The sequence below is a fragment of the Neopsephotus bourkii genome, unplaced genomic scaffold (genome assembly GCF_033783945.1).
Source record: "Neopsephotus bourkii isolate Nb327-2 ecotype Australia unplaced genomic scaffold, CSIRO-AGI_Nbou_v1 NB_1508, whole genome shotgun sequence".
NCBI lineage: Eukaryota > Metazoa > Chordata > Aves > Psittaciformes > Psittacidae > Neopsephotus > Neopsephotus bourkii.
Window position 1 is genome coordinate 363168 of NW_026901984.1, and position 16766 is coordinate 379933.

Genomic DNA, 16766 nt, shown 5'->3' on the forward strand with positions numbered 1-16766 from the left:
CTACAGGACGTTTTTGTTGTCGCTTTTAAAAAGACAAGAGAGACAACCTCTGAGTGGCATCAGACATCCTTTTTAAATACTTGAGGCATTAGAGACATTTGACCTTAAATACCAAGTGGTAGTTCTGTATGCCATGTCTGCTTTTCCAAAGACATCTTTAAAACTAGTATTTCCTTTTGACTTGCCTATTAAAGCTGCAGTAGTATTGAAATTTAAAAGCTGTAATACAATGCAGCATGAGTCTGAACAGTGTCAAATTTTAGATTACAGATTTTAAGGATACTTATGAGGACAAGTGACTGAGTGGATTTATGGTGGGTTTTTTTGTCTTAGGAGAACACATTGCTCAAGACTGTAAGTTTGGGTGTTTTTTACTAAAAACTTTCTTGCTACTAGTCAAAGCCTTGTAGGTGAAATCAGAAGCTAACAGCTTATGATTACTGCTCTGTGTTGTTATTAATGAAGCATTATAAATTCAAACATGACACAGATATTCAGGAAAGTTGTATATAAACAGACAGTCATTTTTGGTTAAGATTGGTTTTATACATCCATGTCAAGGTAGATTCTAAACTGTACTGAGTAGCTGGAATGCCTAACTATAAAAATAATCTAATTCTTAAAAACAAATATAAATTAATGAACACCATGATCAGGCTTTGTTACTTTATATATAATCTGTATAGTCATTCCATTTCATGTGGCAAGTGTAAGCTACAGAGAGTTACACTGAATTTTGTAGGATTGTTATTTTGATGAAACTTTATTTCACAGCTTGGCAGTATAGTGGTATATGTATGGTTTCTCTTGTTGGAGAAAAGGAATTTAATTTAAAATAGAATATGGTAAGATTTCTGAAATAGTGAAAGTAACTTCAGCAATTATCTATAACTGCACTGTATATTTTCTTTTCTTTCAAAAGACGCTTGTCTGCATAGTTTGTATGCTAATAGCTTGAATGAGTGTTGGATAGGGATGTGTGCTTGCCAAGCTTCTCTCAGAGCATCTGCGCCTGCCGGCTGGCACACAGTCTCATTTGTGTACCAATATCCATATTGACACTGCAATGAAGATACTAGAATTTCCTAGTGTTTGAAGCACAGGATCATATAATACCTGAATAAGTTGGGTTATTCTGAAGTTGATTTGTTTCCTGGGCTGTGAAGAGACTGTCTAGTAGTGTGGATCGCTCTTTCTGATGTTGTTCGGAGAACAAACAGATAAATGTACTCAATGCTGTTTATGCCTCTCCCCAGATCCATTTAAGTTGTGAAAGCCAGTAGGTATTAACTAGAAAGGACTACTATTTTGAGAAGTTCACAAACACCTTGCTGCTGGTATTCTAGTATATCCAGTCTTACCAGAGCCTTGCAGACCCTGATCTTAAACTTTTCACAGCAAAATAACATCAGTATAAATTTCAGTCTTTCTGGCCAATAAGAACTCAGGGAATCTCTGCTACATTAGCTCATACACCCATACTCTGCTTTTCCAGATATCCTTCTAATATAAAAATGTAAATGTTTAGTTCTTGCAGAAGGATGGTGTAGTGATCCTCTGGCATAGTACAGTATGCAGTCTGTGAAACTCTTTGCTAGTACAGTGTGTACTTTCAGTATTACTGTGACAGTGTCACAAGTTCTTGCAAGGAGCAAGGTGAAGATTTTTAAGCTGATGCTTGTTTGCAAGAAAGGGTGCAGATGAACAAGGAAAAAAGCCAGGCCTCTGTGCACCCAGGTTTTTTCTTGTTAGATGGCATGTATGAGAAAATTGGATTTTGGAGGAGGTAATATACTGACAGGCATCATTGAGCCTAGCTAACAAGAATTTTTTTTCCTCTTTTATATCCTTTCTCTTCTGCTCCCCTGAGACTGAGTCACAGAGGGACTGGTCCAAAAAAGCAAACCTGAGATTCTCAGGTAGCTTTCCCACTTCATGTAATCTGTGTTGTCTGTGAAAAAAAAAAAAAAAAACACCAAAAGGCTTACTGCTAGAATGATAGGAACTCAAGAGACTTTTTACTATTGATGTAATGTAGTTAAATGGAAAGCTGCCCTCTTGAAAAGTAAGCCTGTAATCCTTTTTTCTTTAGTAAATACAGCCTAGCAGAAATTGTTACTTGTCTGTTTTAAGCTTTCATGCATTTTAGAAGCCATCTCTCTGCTTAAAGTGGTTAGCTACAGATGGAGGTTGTGCAGGAAAGTGTTGCAGCAGCTGTTCCTCAGCCAAAATCAAGCCTATCTCATTGCATGAAACAGCTATTCTCCACGGCAGTAATGGCACTAGCTGTAGTCTTTTCTCATTAGCCAACAGTTTTCCTCACAGTCATGCGTTACAGCAGGGAGCTGTTTCCCAGACCATTTCCTCTTAGGCTTTCAGAAAACATATCCAGCACGTGCAGGTGAATAGTCTGATTCCTGCCTCCAGTCATTCTGTTCAGTGGACTTTGCCACTTCATTGTTTCTCGTGCTGGCCTTTCACTACTTTCTCCAGTCTGAAATACTAGGACTAGATTGTCCATGGTGAGATTTTGTGAGTTGATGATGTCAGTGTAACAGCTTGCTGTGAGGGCAGAGTACCTTGCTTTTCACGGTGGGTGACAGGGATTCACCTCCCCTTAGTCATTTGATTGTTCATCTATGTCAACTGCTTTGACTTGCTGAACTTGTCAGGATTGCTTGTTCTGTGGGCTGGCTCTCTACTGGTTATGTTAGCACCTGTGTGCAGGACAGGAGTCTGAGGCTGAGAAGGAAGCTGCCCCTTTCTGCAGCAGCATCTGCAAAGCATTAGTCTGGCATACCACAGCTACCTCCCGCTGACCTTCTAACTAGTAATGAATGATAAAACGGACAGTTGTAGAATTTGTTGGTATCCTTAATCTAAAGATGAAGTGTGCGTACTTTCAGGCTGTGTGGCTTCCCCGCGGCTTACCCTAACCGACTGCTCCTCGTTCAGCGTGCATCTTTGTCATTCAGCAGCCTCTCACATCCCAGCTGGTGAGACTGGGTAGGGCCTTTCTAACCTGTAGGGAAATTAATTTTGTTGACCAGAAAGTTTGCCCAGAGGTTGTCTTCCTATAGCACTGAGGCTAAGTGGACAGGTAGACAGCCTGAGAAAACAGCACTGCAGAATTACCTGAGACAGAGATGTAAACGTGTTATCCTAAAAACTGCATCAGTATACCTAGCTTCTAATGCTGAATGCACTTGTCTCTAGCCAGGCATGGTAAGTCAAAGCTCAGTGTGTACAGACTGGAAATGGATAGCGTCTTTCTTTATGGTTGATAGGGAGGACAGAGAAGGGATTGAGACCACATCTTGCAGTGTAGCTAAGCCTATGTTCAAAATACATACTGAATGATTCCATGTGCTCTGTTTTCAGCTTGTATTCCATATTAGCATTAATTGGGAATGTAAATAATGTAGGCATTCAAATTGATTTAAGATTATTATTGCTTATTGAGTTTCATAATACTAAATAAAAACGGGTTCTATGATTTTTACAGACTAGCTTTAGGTGAAACAGTTTTCCTACTGTGTTGTTGAACATGATTAAGCAATTTATAATCATGATGAAAACAATGTTGGTTTTTTTGTTTTTTTTTTTTCCCAAAGCAGTTTAGCATAACTATATTGCCACATATTGAACTTGGCAAAAAAATCTCAAGCCCTTTTGAGATTTTGAGGATGGCATAATTGTCTCTTGGGAAGAAGATTTGACCTTATTCTTGTTTTGTGGTTTGTTGGGGATTTTTTGCTTGTTTGTTTTAGGTATTTTGGTTGGTTGGTTTGTTTTTCTCAGCCTTTAAAAGTGTACTAAAGCACTGGAAGGTATATATTACTGTGTATATGAATTTTAATGGTTTGTGGATGGAATCATGATTTAGTCATGTGCTTGTTTTTTATACGCTTTATACTTTGCAGTTTTCCTAGTTTGCTTCGAGTTGGTTGTGTTTGGGTTGAGGCTTTTGTCCCCCAGAAGAACTGTTACCCATATGTAACTGTATAGCACAGATGTATAGGAACACTCAGTCTAGTTTTGAGTAATACACGTCAGGTAGTATGCATAGAAACTTAGGAAATAGAGTGATTCAGCCTTGTTAGAGGAGAACCCTACAGCAACTCTACCAGTTTTGCTACTCAGTCCATCTGCTAACTTCATGCTAACTGTAGTCTATGTGCACTATATGGTTTGGTGCAGATCTAACTTCAGAGAGAAGTTTGGGTTGTTTTTTTTTAATGTCTTTTAGTCTAAAAATGATTAAATGGAATATAATACACAATTGTAATGGAGGGAAAAGCAGCTGGCACTTTTCTTTCTAGGCAGTGACATTTATTTTAAGAAACAAAATATTTGTATGCTGTCAAGTATCACTTTGTATTTAATTGTTTGAGTATGACTTTAATTCTTACTGCTATTCAGTGATGTGACAAAGCCTTCACAGTGTTGTTTTCTTAAGGTCAGTAGCAAACTGATGAATGAGTTCTGAATATCTTAAGGCTGTTGTGAGGATAGCATAACTGTTTCATCCATCAGCTGCTCTTTGATCACTGGAAAACTAGGTGTGGTTCATTGGTACAGCCTTTCTCTTCTTACTTCATTACTTTTTGAGAGAGTGCTCCTTTTGGTATAGAGCAAATACTTGCTTTTGTGAAGATAGGGCAGTGTTCTGCAGGGTAGTTTGTCTTGTGGTTTTGGTTTTGGGAATTATTTTGTGACTGAAAAGCACAGCCTGAAACTTTCTGGGATTCTGTTCCGAGAGATATTTCATTCACACTATTCAAAATTTCATATAAAAAAAACAAGCTTTCCTTTACTTTAATCTGGCATCTTTGATAAAAAGTCTTTAGGGTTTGGAGTGTTTGGGGATTGTTTCTCTTGGGTTTTGTTTGGTTTTTTTTTTTGTTTTGGTTTGTTTTGGTTGTTGATGTTGGGTTTTTTTTTTTAATTGAAAGCCTGGCTAACCTTTTTTTTTTTTCCCTCTGGAATATTGAAAATACTAATGTTTTTATTGATATTTACAAACATTTACTGGAAATTATGCCACTATCTCTCCTAATTGAGTAGAAACACACCATCTGCTGGCAGGTCGATTTAATAACAGTGTGCCAACTTAGAATTTACTCAAACTCAGTTTCAAAAGCTCAAAAAAATGGAGAGGTAATTCACAGTCCTCTAAGTGGGAGGATTCCTGAAAAATGCATGCAGCTGGAGGTCTGTAGCGTTGTAGACAGCTGAGCCATATTTGTGGTCTGTGAGGGGAGTTTAAATTGCTAGGGCTTGGTTTTGTTCTTTTTCCTTTGTTTGGGTTTCCTGGTAGTGTATTGCTTCTGGCCTGTGTAGATGGAGTTTAGTGTGGAAGATTAAAAAAAGAACATGATGCCTGAAAACTAGAAATTCTTACCCTTAATTAATTAATGTTATTAGAATATTAATGACATATTGCTTACTTCTGGTGGGCGAAAGTGTCTGCTGATCGTGAACACCCTCCTCAACCCATATGCAGATGGAACTTGCACAAAATAATTTTCAGAAGGAATTAAAATAACAGTCAAGGAGTGGGAAGGTACAGGAAGAATGAGCGCTTTGATAAATGAAGAGTAAAGCAGAAAAAAGGCAAGCAAAATACCACCAAAAAAAAGATAACAGTCCTAATGGTGAACATACTTCTTGCAAATGCTGCAGTTATATTGAACAAGTACTGAATTATAAAAGGCTTAGTTCCCTGTATGAAGGCTGCTTTCTGACTGTTTCTTGTGCAGTTAGATAGAATCATAGAATCCCAGAATGGTTAGGGTTGGAAAGGACCTTAAGATCATCCAGTTCCAACCCCCTGCCATGCCACGGACACCTCACACTAAACCATGTCGCCCGAGGCTGTGTCCATCCTGGCCATAAACACCACCAGGAATGGAGCATTCACAACTTCCCTGGGCAACACATTCCAGTGCCTCACCACTCTGACAGGAAAGAATTTCTTCCTTATATCCAACCCAAACTTCCCCTGTTTAAGTTTGAGCCTGTTATCCCTCGTCCTATCACTACAGTCCCTACTGAAGAGTCCATCCCAGCATCCCTATAGGCCCCCTTCAGATACTGGAAGGCTGCTATGAGGTCTCCACGCAGCCTTCTCTTCTCCAGGCTGAACAGCCCCACCTTTTTCAGCCTGTCTTCGTATGGGAGGTGCTCCAGTCCCCTGATCATCCTCGTGGCCCTCCTCTGGACTTGTTCCAGTAGTTCCATGTCCTTTTTATGTTGAGGACACCAGAACTGCACACAGTACTCCAAGTGAGGTCTCACGAGAGCAGAATAAAGGGGCCGGATCACTTCCTTGGACCTGCTGATCACGCTCCTTTTGATGCAGCCCAGGATACAGTTGGCTTTCTGGGCTGCAAGCACACACTGATGCTGGCTCATGTTCATTTTCTCATCGACCAACACCCCCAAGTCCTTCTCCGCAGGGCTACTCTGAATCTCTTCTCTGCCCAACCTCTAGCTGTGCCTGGGATTGCTCCGACCCAGGTGTAGGAACTTGCAGTTGGCATGGTTAAACTTCATGAGGTTGGCATCAGCCCACCACACAAGCATGTCAAGGTCCCTCTGGATGGCATTCCTTCCCTCCAGCGTATCAACTGAACCACACAGCTTGGTGTTATCGGCAAACTTGCTGAGGGCGCACTCAATCCCACTGTCCATGTCAGCGACGAAGATGTTGAACAAGATCAGTCCCAACACCGATCCCTGAGGGACACCACTCGTTACTGGTCTCCAGCTGGATACTGAGCCATTGACCACAACTCTTTGTGTGCAGCCATCCAGCCAGTTCTTTATCCACCGAGCGGTCCATTCATCAAATTGATGTCTCTTCAATTTAGAGACAAGGATGTCGTGTGGGACAGTGTTGAACGCTTTACACAAGTTCAGGTAGATGACATCAGCTGCTCTACTGCTGTCCATCAGTTCTGTAGCCCCATCATAGAACACCACCAAATTGGTCAGGCAGGATTTCCCCTTAGTGGAGCCATGCTGGCTGTCACCAAGCACCTTGTTGTTTTTCATGTGCCTTAGCATGCCTTCCAGGAGAATCTGCCCCCAGATTTTGCCAGGCACAGAAGTGAGACTGACTGGTCTGTAATTCCCTGGGTCATAAATTTTCCCCTTCTTGAAAATGGGGGTTATATTTCCCTTTTCCAGTCGTCGGGAACTTCACCTGATTGCCATGATTTCTCAAATATGATGGCCAGTGGCTTAGCAACTTCATTTGCCAGCTCCTTCAGGACCCACGGATGGATTTCATCGGGTCCCATGGACTTGTGCACATTCATGTTCTTAAGATGTTCTCGAACCAGTTCCTCTCCTACCGTGGGCCTAAGGTCTTCATTCTCACAGTCCCTGCGTCTGCCTTCCAAGACTTGGGTGATGCGGTCAGAGCCTTTGCCCGTGAAGACCGAGGCAAAGAAGTCATTAAGAACCTCAGCCTTCACCAAATCCAGGGTAGCCATTTCTCCCGATAGCTTCCTGAGGGGGCCTGTGTTTTCCCTATCTGTCTTTTATTTGCAGTGTACCTATGGAATCCCTTCCTGTTATCCTTAATATCCCTAGCCAAGTTTAATTCTAACTGGGCCTTAGCTTTCCTAACCTGGTCCCCAGCTTCCCGGACAACATCCCTGTATTCTCCCCAGGCCGCCTCTCCTAGCTTCCACCTTTTATAAGCCTCTTTTTTTCCCCTTGAATTTTCCTCAGCAGCTCCTTCTCCATCCAAGGAGGTCTCCTGGCCCTCCTGCTGCACTTTCTTCTAGTTGGGATGCAACACTCCTGAGCTTGTAGCAGGTGATCCTTGAGTACCATAGCAGGTGATCCTTGAGTATCAACCAACAAGATGGATGATGAAGGGTCCAGCAGGTGGTACCTGGCTTACAGAATTAAATTAGAATGGAATTGTCCTTGCTCCACAGAGGGATTCTGCTATGTTATGCTGCAGAGATATGCACTCTATTTACCACAGGGGATATAATGGCATTAATGACTATAGCAGTTTCAGCCTTTCCCTTTTGATAGCTTAGTAAGCAACTGCATTCAAATTGTTCCAGAAACCACAGGTAAGAAATAGTTATGTGAGCACAGATGTAGTGATTCCATTTTTTTAATAATTATCTGGAAAGAGAAGTCACAGGTAGTGAGTGACATATACTCTCTGAGAATATAAACAGCATAATGCTGCATGGAAACTAAATAAAGAGATCATTCCTTTGTGTTTGGATGACTGTCTAAGAAAGTGTTTCATGGAAGCAATGAATTATACTGATGATTTTTGTATTAAGTGGAATTATAGAACAATTGTTAGTAGCCACTGAAGAATAAAACTTTCTTTGTTTCTACAGGAGTTACTAAAGTTGACTATGGAGACATATCATCACGACTTGGACTGAGACGCAAGCTCCAGTGCAAGCCTTTCTCCTGGTACCTGGAGAATGTTTATCCTGATTCCCAAATTCCACGTCATTACTTTTCTCTGGGAGAGGTAAGATTTTATTCTGTGTATTTATCTACCCTGTGTAAAGGACAATGCACAGGAAGTTGTTTGTATTCTGAACTGAGCTGTGCAAACAATTTATCTCCAGCAAAGTTCACGTATCTTGCACCTGTGCTCCTGTGATCTGCAAAATGACACATCTGGCTTTTCAGTGGGGCAGAAAACTGAACTTTGGTATACAGTTCTGTAATTTGATTGTTTTTGCTTTTTTATCGTAGTAGTTAGTGTCACATAAAAGGGCTTCAGAAATATTCCTTCAGAAATGTGTCATTATGGATAACATTCTGTATAACATTCTTTGTGTAGAGTATGTGCAGAGTTTTTGCTAAAAAAATTAGCCTAGATCAAGCCAGGGCTTTGCCTAAAAACTGCTCTGAGCTTTACCCCCAAAACTCTCATCAGTGACCAGCAAATTCCTGTCATCCCTAAGCCTTGCAGGGCATTTCTGTTTCTTTAAAGTTTTTTTAAGCAATTGTAGAGGTAGTACAGATGATGGTGCCTACTTATTTAGGACAGCTACTCTCCCCTACAAGTTATATTGAGCAAAATGTTGAGGCTGTTGTAAAGTGATTTTGTATGTTTGTTTTTAAAATAAATGCTTTTAACAAAATGGGACCAGGCTTTTGTGTTGCTGCATGACTATCAGGAGACTTGATATTCATGCTGCCTACTATATAGTAATGCAAGGATTAAGGCTCTAACTCAAGAAGTGAGGAAATTGAACCCGGTCACCCTTACTTTCAAAGGGAATTAAACTCGCCATGCCTAGGAGAGTGCTTTAAAACTTCTGAAGGTTTTTGACTGGAGACTTAATTGTGTCCATTCTGTTGTAGCTGAGTCTTTGAGCAAAAAGAGTCCCTAACATGGAAAGATCCCCAGAGGAAAGCAAAGAAACAAACATAATTCTGTACCCCAGGAGCTTGAAAATTTGCTTGGGAGTTTTGGACAATGGTCTATCATTGTAGTATGGTTCCTGTATTTGATATTTCATTCGCATAATCTCTGGTGTATAGCAGAGAGAGACAGTTTGTTACAGACCTAGTTCTTTTCTAAAAATGACTACCTTTGGTGATGTGCTCTTTTCACTTCCAGATAAGAAATGTAGAGACAAATCAATGTCTGGATAACATGGCAAGAAAAGAAAATGAGAAAGTTGGAATCTTTAACTGCCATGGAATGGGTGGCAATCAGGTGATAATTGTATTGTTTAATTATCTTAATATATTGAATTATTTGGAACAGTATTTCTCATTGGGACAGTTACTTGGTTCTTTCAGTAGTTATCTTTAAAACATGCTTAAATTGTAAAGTTTATGAAGCTTTCACATCAAAAAGGGAATGAGAGGAGGAGATGACTGCTATAAGCTAGACTTCATCTCCCATAGGTTCTCTGGAACTGTCTTCTAGTTAGACCTCCTGACTGGTTATCATTACTTTAAAAAAAAATGCCTGTACCGAAACTACTGTTTTTAATACACAGTTTTCTGGGTGTCAGTTCCGGAATTTATTTTACATCCTTTTTTTTCTTTCTTTTTTTTTTTTGTTGTTGCACTTTTGTTAAGAATTCTTGAATTGTTTTCAATATACAGAGATTATCTACACTGTCCTCCTGTTCCTTTTTTTCAGTTCCTCTCATTCTTTTTCTGTCTAGGTTTTCTCATATACTGCCAATAAAGAAATTCGAACGGATGATTTGTGTTTAGATGTGTCCAAACTTAATGGCCCAGTAACGATGCTCAAGTGCCACCATCTAAAAGGAAATCAGCTTTGGGAATATGATCCAGTGGTAAGTCTTCTAATGACTTGTGATATTAGAATGAGACAACCTGAGTTTTTACATGAGGCTACAAAGCAGCATATTCCAGCATGAGACCACTGTTTGACAGTCAAAACAGGAAGTGGCGTCAGGATTGTGTTCCTTCTGCTACTGTTTTATCACGTAGTCACTCTGTGCGCAGCTATATTGATTTAATTGGCTGGTGTTTGGGGAGCTTTTAGAAGGATGTTTTCTAGCTGGAGAGAGATAGTATGCTATTGTAGTGTTGAGATCAACACTGGAAAAATGTTCCAGGTATCTACTGGACCAGTAAAAGGTGGTACTGACAATCTTGTGACAAATTCAGCACGTGGTTCCTTATCTTACACAAGGTTAAAAGGAAATAACTGTTCTAATTAAGAAAGTCAGCATCCCAAAATTATAACGAAAAATCTTACATTCCAAATTGATGTGTTTAAGGTAGAGATGCTTAAAGCAGCTTTATTTTAATCATTCTCTTTCTTGTATGTAATGTTCAAATTTACTTTGAAGGCCTTGTGTTGAACTGCCAGATCCAGAAGTCATTGACTGTTGATCTATTCATCATTAATTTGATTTGCAAGCCCTAAAACTCGATTTTGTTATTGAGTAGTGCAGTCAAGAACTCTGACAGTTAGGAAAAAGTAGTTCTCAGGCTTGAGAATTGGTTGTTGCAAAAGGCAGTTGCGAAACATGATTGTGTAAGTAAGATTAGTAGGTATTAGAAAAGATTTATATGTATGTGAATTTCGACATGTTCTTTTTTGTTGTATAAAAAAGAAAATATTTAAAAAAAAACCCAAACAAACCCATAGTACTACAGTAACATAGTGTGCGGTCAGTTTTGTGTCCCTAACTGAGAAAAAAAAACATACTTTTTAATACGTATTCAATGTGTTCATCCTAATCTGATCAAAACTACTATTATAACTAATAATTGATATTGTGTCTCTTACCAGAATAATTCTATTTAAAGAATGGTGGATATTGCTTGATAAATAACATCATTTACAAGTTCAGACTTTTCTGTTTTTCATAGTGCTTTCATTATCTACAACTTCAAATAGCATATTTAAGTGTTCTTGGAGGTTTGGATCTGGAGTCAGTGACCATGGGGTCTCATCTAGTTCCTACTTACCTATAGAAGAATTCTAATGGCCACTAGTTGGTTAGTTAATGCCTGGAGTTTTTTGTAAAACTAATTTATTTTTATTTTGTCTCCAAGAAATTAACCCTGTTGCATGTGAACAGTAACCAGTGCCTGGACAAAGCCACCGAAGAAGACAGCCAGGTACCCAGCATCAGAGACTGCAACGGCAGCCGCTCCCAGCAGTGGCTGCTTCGCAATGTCACCCTTCCAGAAATATTCTGAGAGGTTCTAAAGAAAAGCAAAGATTGACTGGGCTACCTCGGCTGATACTTTGACTACAGTTAAGTAGCAACTGAAGAAACTTCTGCGCGGCAGAATCCACAGTTTGTCAGCTGTTAGAACTCCTGCAGCTTCTTAAGTAGCTGTGAACCAGCCTTCCTGTATAAGGATGTGAAACTTCACACATTCTAGTGAAACTGCACCCACTGATGTTTACAAGATTGAAAGAGTTCCTTCCGGAAGATAATTTAGAGAATGTTTGGACAGTGGAAGCATAATCAATGAAATAATTTCTCTGAAGAGCTGCATATCATTGTAGTTTGCTTGCACATCAGTAACCTCTGATGAAAGTGCTGTTGTAATGAAGAAAGTTCCAAGAATATTTTTTCCTGGTTAGCAGTGGTAACCAGACTTACTAAATATAGATACACAAAAAAATGAAAGACAGCTGGAAACCGGATTCAGTAACATGAATTAAGAATTCTGTGGTTTAAAAACAAAAAGTAAACAGGGTTTAATGGAAACTAAATCAGAACTATGAAAAGTACAATTTGTTATAGTGAAGTATCAAATTTATATGTAGATTTTATACCTCAGTGGGGGAAAATAACGATGTCAAAAGGCAATTGTTTCTCTTTTTCAATTGTGTGATAGTCCATAAATACAATTATTTTTTTCTTTCTGGCTAGTCTAAGATTCTTTTGGGCGCAAACAAAGATGAGCATAAGAGTAAACTTAGCTCTCGAATGTCAGATCAACATTTTTCTTCTTTTTTATTTTAATTTCTTGATTGTTGGAATTGTATCTTTTTATTACTGTTTGAAAACTGGAGGTTTAACATGCTGTCTAACTTTTTTTTTTTTTGTCTAAACCTGCCGTTTCAGTTTATACTTGGGTCAGTCAGCTTACGGACTTCATGGCCAAACAAAAGATTTAAGTACACTTTGAAATTATTAAGTTATCTTGATGGAACACACTTAGCGCCCAAGACTTACACTACTGTACCACGGTTTTATTTTCATAGCAATAAACCTTTTGTTCCTTGTTTGATTTCAGTCAACAGAAAGGCAGAAGAAAAGATATGTGAATTGCGTAGCAGGGGATTGGCAAACTGAAGGTTTTCTGGGACCCTTTTTCACTTCATTTTCAGATGTGCTTCATTGTCAAGTGCATATTTAGATTAGACTCTGACCTGTAATGTTGATCTGCTACTTTTTTCTAATAAAACCTAAAGAAAAATAGCTAAATTGGCATGGTTTTTAAAGTTAACATAGCCAAAAGCAATATGACTATGTCATTACATTGGTCTGCATTTTTAAACTGAATTGTTTTGTTTTGTTAAGAAAAATCTGTGTGGGCTGATCTTGAAAATGAGCCACTGAATGCTCAGAGTATACATTGAGTTTTCTTTTGGAAAGAAAAATGAGATTTGCTTAATGAAGAGGATATTTTTATGATAAATGTCGTTGTTTGGCCAACTGTCCTGTAAAGCAAATTAAACCTAGACTCATGCAAAATTTGTGTGGAATTATATTTGGCTGTTATGACCATTTTAGATTTTCTATTCCAAGTTGCTTTAGTCAGTGTTACCTGAATTATTTCTGCAGCGGTATGCAAGAGGTTTTGTATGCAAAGCAGAGGAAATGCTAGCAAGTTGGTGCTTTAGCAACATAATGAGATGATGTGGGATTAATGTCAGATAAAACATCTAAATATCTACCTGTCTCATTGCCCCTGGTTTTTGGATAGCCCTGCAAGTCTTACGAGGCCGAAGTGGATTTATGAAAATAATGGCATGGTGTATTTACCAGAAAGGTATTGAAGTGTAGCAAGAGGACTTAAAAAAAAAAAAGGGCTTACTGGTTTATATGAGAAGACTTATTCCTTGGGTATATCGATAGTGAAGAAGATGGGATGGGTAACAATGTCTTCATTTGTAATTGATGCATTTCTTGCTCCTTAGGTGCTCTGTAGTCCCTCCTGCTTTTATACTGTTTCTCAAGTATAGTTTGCGTCTGTCTGATACAAGCCAGCAAAATACTGTTTTCAGTTTTCTACTGTGTACCAGGGAATGATGTTTTGGGTCATGTTTTGGAATTTGCTTTAGTTTGTCTTAGCAAACTAGCACTTTTCAGGGCAGGGGAGGTGTTGGTGTGTAAAAGTGTGTTTATATTAGCTCAGAAACAATTTCCTAACCTCGAAATACATCCCTTTAAAAACATTGCCAGCAAGAGGTTGTAAATCAGAGGTGGGTAACCTTTTGTGGAGTGAGAAGCAGGAGCATCAGAAGCGGAGTGTAAAAGTCCAGTAAGTTTTCAAATCTTTTATTTAGTGTTTCAGTTTTTGCAGGTACATGGCACATCACTGAACACACAAAGCCAAATACATTTCCACTTTATAATTGTTATTATTACTGCTGTGATATCCTGTTAACCAGGCTTAAGTGCCATGGCTTGTAATGTGACTAAGCCTGCAGGGAGGCCTCGGAGTTACTATGACTTTAACCTTGTGAATTCCACAAGTCATTTTATACGCCGGTCACAGAAAACTGCGGTAAAAATCATCACACATCAAGTTGTCACCTTCAGAAATTTGAAGCGGCAATCTGATTTCCAGCTTATGCCTTACTGACCCTTACCTGCTGAATGTGGGGCAGGAAAGCAGCATATGGAGAGAGTCTGTAGCCTCTAGGTGTTTGTCTCAAAACCCCTTAGCTCAAGCAGGCCTGTGGTGGGGTGACTGCTACTGGTTGACTGGCAGTGGGCTCTCCTTAGCCTGCCCGTCTTACCACAGCACATGCTCAGCAGTTGTAACATGTTGGTGGGCAACACAGGACTTCTGCAAAGATTCCCTGTGCCTCTGGTGATGTGCACTTCAAATACTTTGATGTATTAAGCGCCTTTCAGACATGGCCACAGAATAGCTTCCCCCAGTTTTCTTCTAGCTTCTGTTACCACAAATGTGGCTGTCGTCAGAGTTCCCTGCTGAAAGGGAGCTTCCTCAGTAACTCTGTTTAGCTGTAGTCTCCCAAGGGTGGTCCTCCACTTACAAACATAGTACTTCTATGTCCCAGCTTTGAATTACGAATAGTAGTTGACTCCCTCCTTTCACAGTTACAGGCGTACTTAATTCTTTTCTAATAGGCCCAATCCCTGTCTCAAGGCCAGGCTGGATGGGGCTTTGAGCAAATTGGTCTAGTGGAAGGTGTCCCTGCCCTTGGCAGGGGTGTTGGAACTGGATAATCTTTAAGGTCTCTTCCAGCTCTAACCAGTCTATAATAATCTGTCTTCCCATATTGAAGTTTTCAGGTGGAATTTTTAGAATGTCTGTAGTTATTTAACCTTTTATGATTAAAAAAAAATATTGTGCTTTTTCTGTGTACCACACCTCTCGTAGTAGGCATGTGAATAATTTCTAATAGAAATCCCACTCTGCTCTCCTGTGCCTCTGCATTTATGGCTGCTTTGTTCAGATCACATATAGGAGGGGAAAAAAACCCAAACCACTTCTCTTGGTAGTAAATACATGCAGGGTGGGAGGGGGACTGTGGGGGGGGGGGTGGATGGAATCAGCAGTCATACTTTGAAGAGAACTGGTAAATTCTCTTTTTGTCCTTTTTCTTCCCTGTGCTCAGTGTGTTTAGCATAAATTTCCTATGCATGCTCTAGAGAGTGTTCTGTTCTCCATCTCTTCTCATGTGCTTGTGCAGTGGTCCTAATCTGAGATGCATATGGTAAGCAAAAGAGGATTTCTGTGTTGCACGTTAGCAGTAAAAGTAAGATAATCTTTCTAATTCTTCAGAAAGCTGCTTAGTTGCTCTATTTGTTCAGATAGGTGTCTTTAAGATAAGCAGAACCTTGGCAGATTTGTTCTGCCATATTTCCCCTTCAATTTAAGTAAGGAGATGGAAGTGTGCTTCAAAAGATTGACTGAGAAATAGGTCCTCAAAGCATTCCTGCCCTACATTAACAACTCCTTCATGCTTTCAAATGAAGAAATGGGAGAAATCTGAAGTAATACAGAATAGATTTAAATAGCATTAGTAGCCTTGCATCTTGTTTAAGATTTAAGGTAAGGCATGAATATGTCAAAATTATCGAACTTGCATGATTTCAGGGTGCTGTTTGCTCTCAGGTCTGTGAGAACATTTCTTAGAATCATCTTAAAGCAAATAGTTCCAAATTTTGTGTCTTACTCTAAACACTAATAATTGAGAATCGTTCAGCTAAGCATAGCTGTGATGATACGTGAAGGCGATACACATAGTGTACAGTGCTTTGAATAACAAAATAGCACTCTTTATGTAATAAAAGTTTTTTTAAATGTAGAAAGCAAAATTGGCACATAGCTAACGGGCTATCTAGAGACTAGAAATTATGATATTGAGGTGAAAACTAACAACACTGTTCACTTCTTTTTCAGTCTTGGAGAATAAATTTGTAGCATTCTGCTTGCATTTCATGCAGCGTCAACTGATCCTTACCATGCTGAGCCATTCAGCCAGGTGATGCTACTCCATGTCAAAATGAGATGGAAGTAAACTGCTTCTGACAATAAACTAAGTAATTTCCATAGCACCAGTTCAGGGCATAGATTTTAACGTGCTTCTGAAATGATCATTGCTGGTTTCTTTGCCTTTGCCTCTGCCTCTAAAGCAACTACGAAGACACAAAGGAGTTCCCTTCCTTCAGCTTTAAAGGCATCGTCTTTCATTCAGTAGATAGATGTCTGTAGGAGTTCTCTAATAGCCTTGATACTATTCATGCTTTGTACTCTTTGAAAAAGCTTTTTGGTCTCATCTCGTGTAGTTCTGTCTCATTTTTATCACCTTTTTCTGAGTCTTCTACTTTTTTTTATTCTTTCAAAGACTGGATTATGGTATTTAAGGCACTGATAAGTTCACATATTGCCATTAGAGATGTGCATTATTTCTGTGTGATCCATTATGCATTCTAATAGTGCATTAAGTAAATGTTTTCCTGAAGTGATCCTCAGTGGCATTTTAATGTTCTGAACATTAGCTTATAGCACAGGACTATAGAAGTAATGCTTTGTTCCATTTTTCACAG

The 16766-nt window shown here is 39.2% G+C and overlaps 1 protein-coding gene across 2 annotated transcripts in view; it reads left to right on the top strand.

Moving 5' to 3' along the window:
* The window catches only part of GALNT1 (polypeptide N-acetylgalactosaminyltransferase 1), an 84726-nt gene extending 71512 nt beyond the window's left edge, over positions 1-13214 (top strand). For both annotated transcript variants that reach the window (XM_061369582.1, XM_061369583.1), the window contains 4 exons: positions 8382-8521; positions 9626-9724; positions 10185-10319; positions 11554-13214. In XM_061369582.1, the coding sequence (XP_061225566.1) occupies positions 8382-8521; positions 9626-9724; positions 10185-10319; positions 11554-11700 (521 nt within the window). In that variant the 3' untranslated portion in view covers positions 11701-13214. The remainder of the gene's footprint in view (positions 1-8381; positions 8522-9625; positions 9725-10184; positions 10320-11553) is intronic.
* The last annotated feature ends 3552 nt before the right edge of the window (positions 13215-16766 follow it).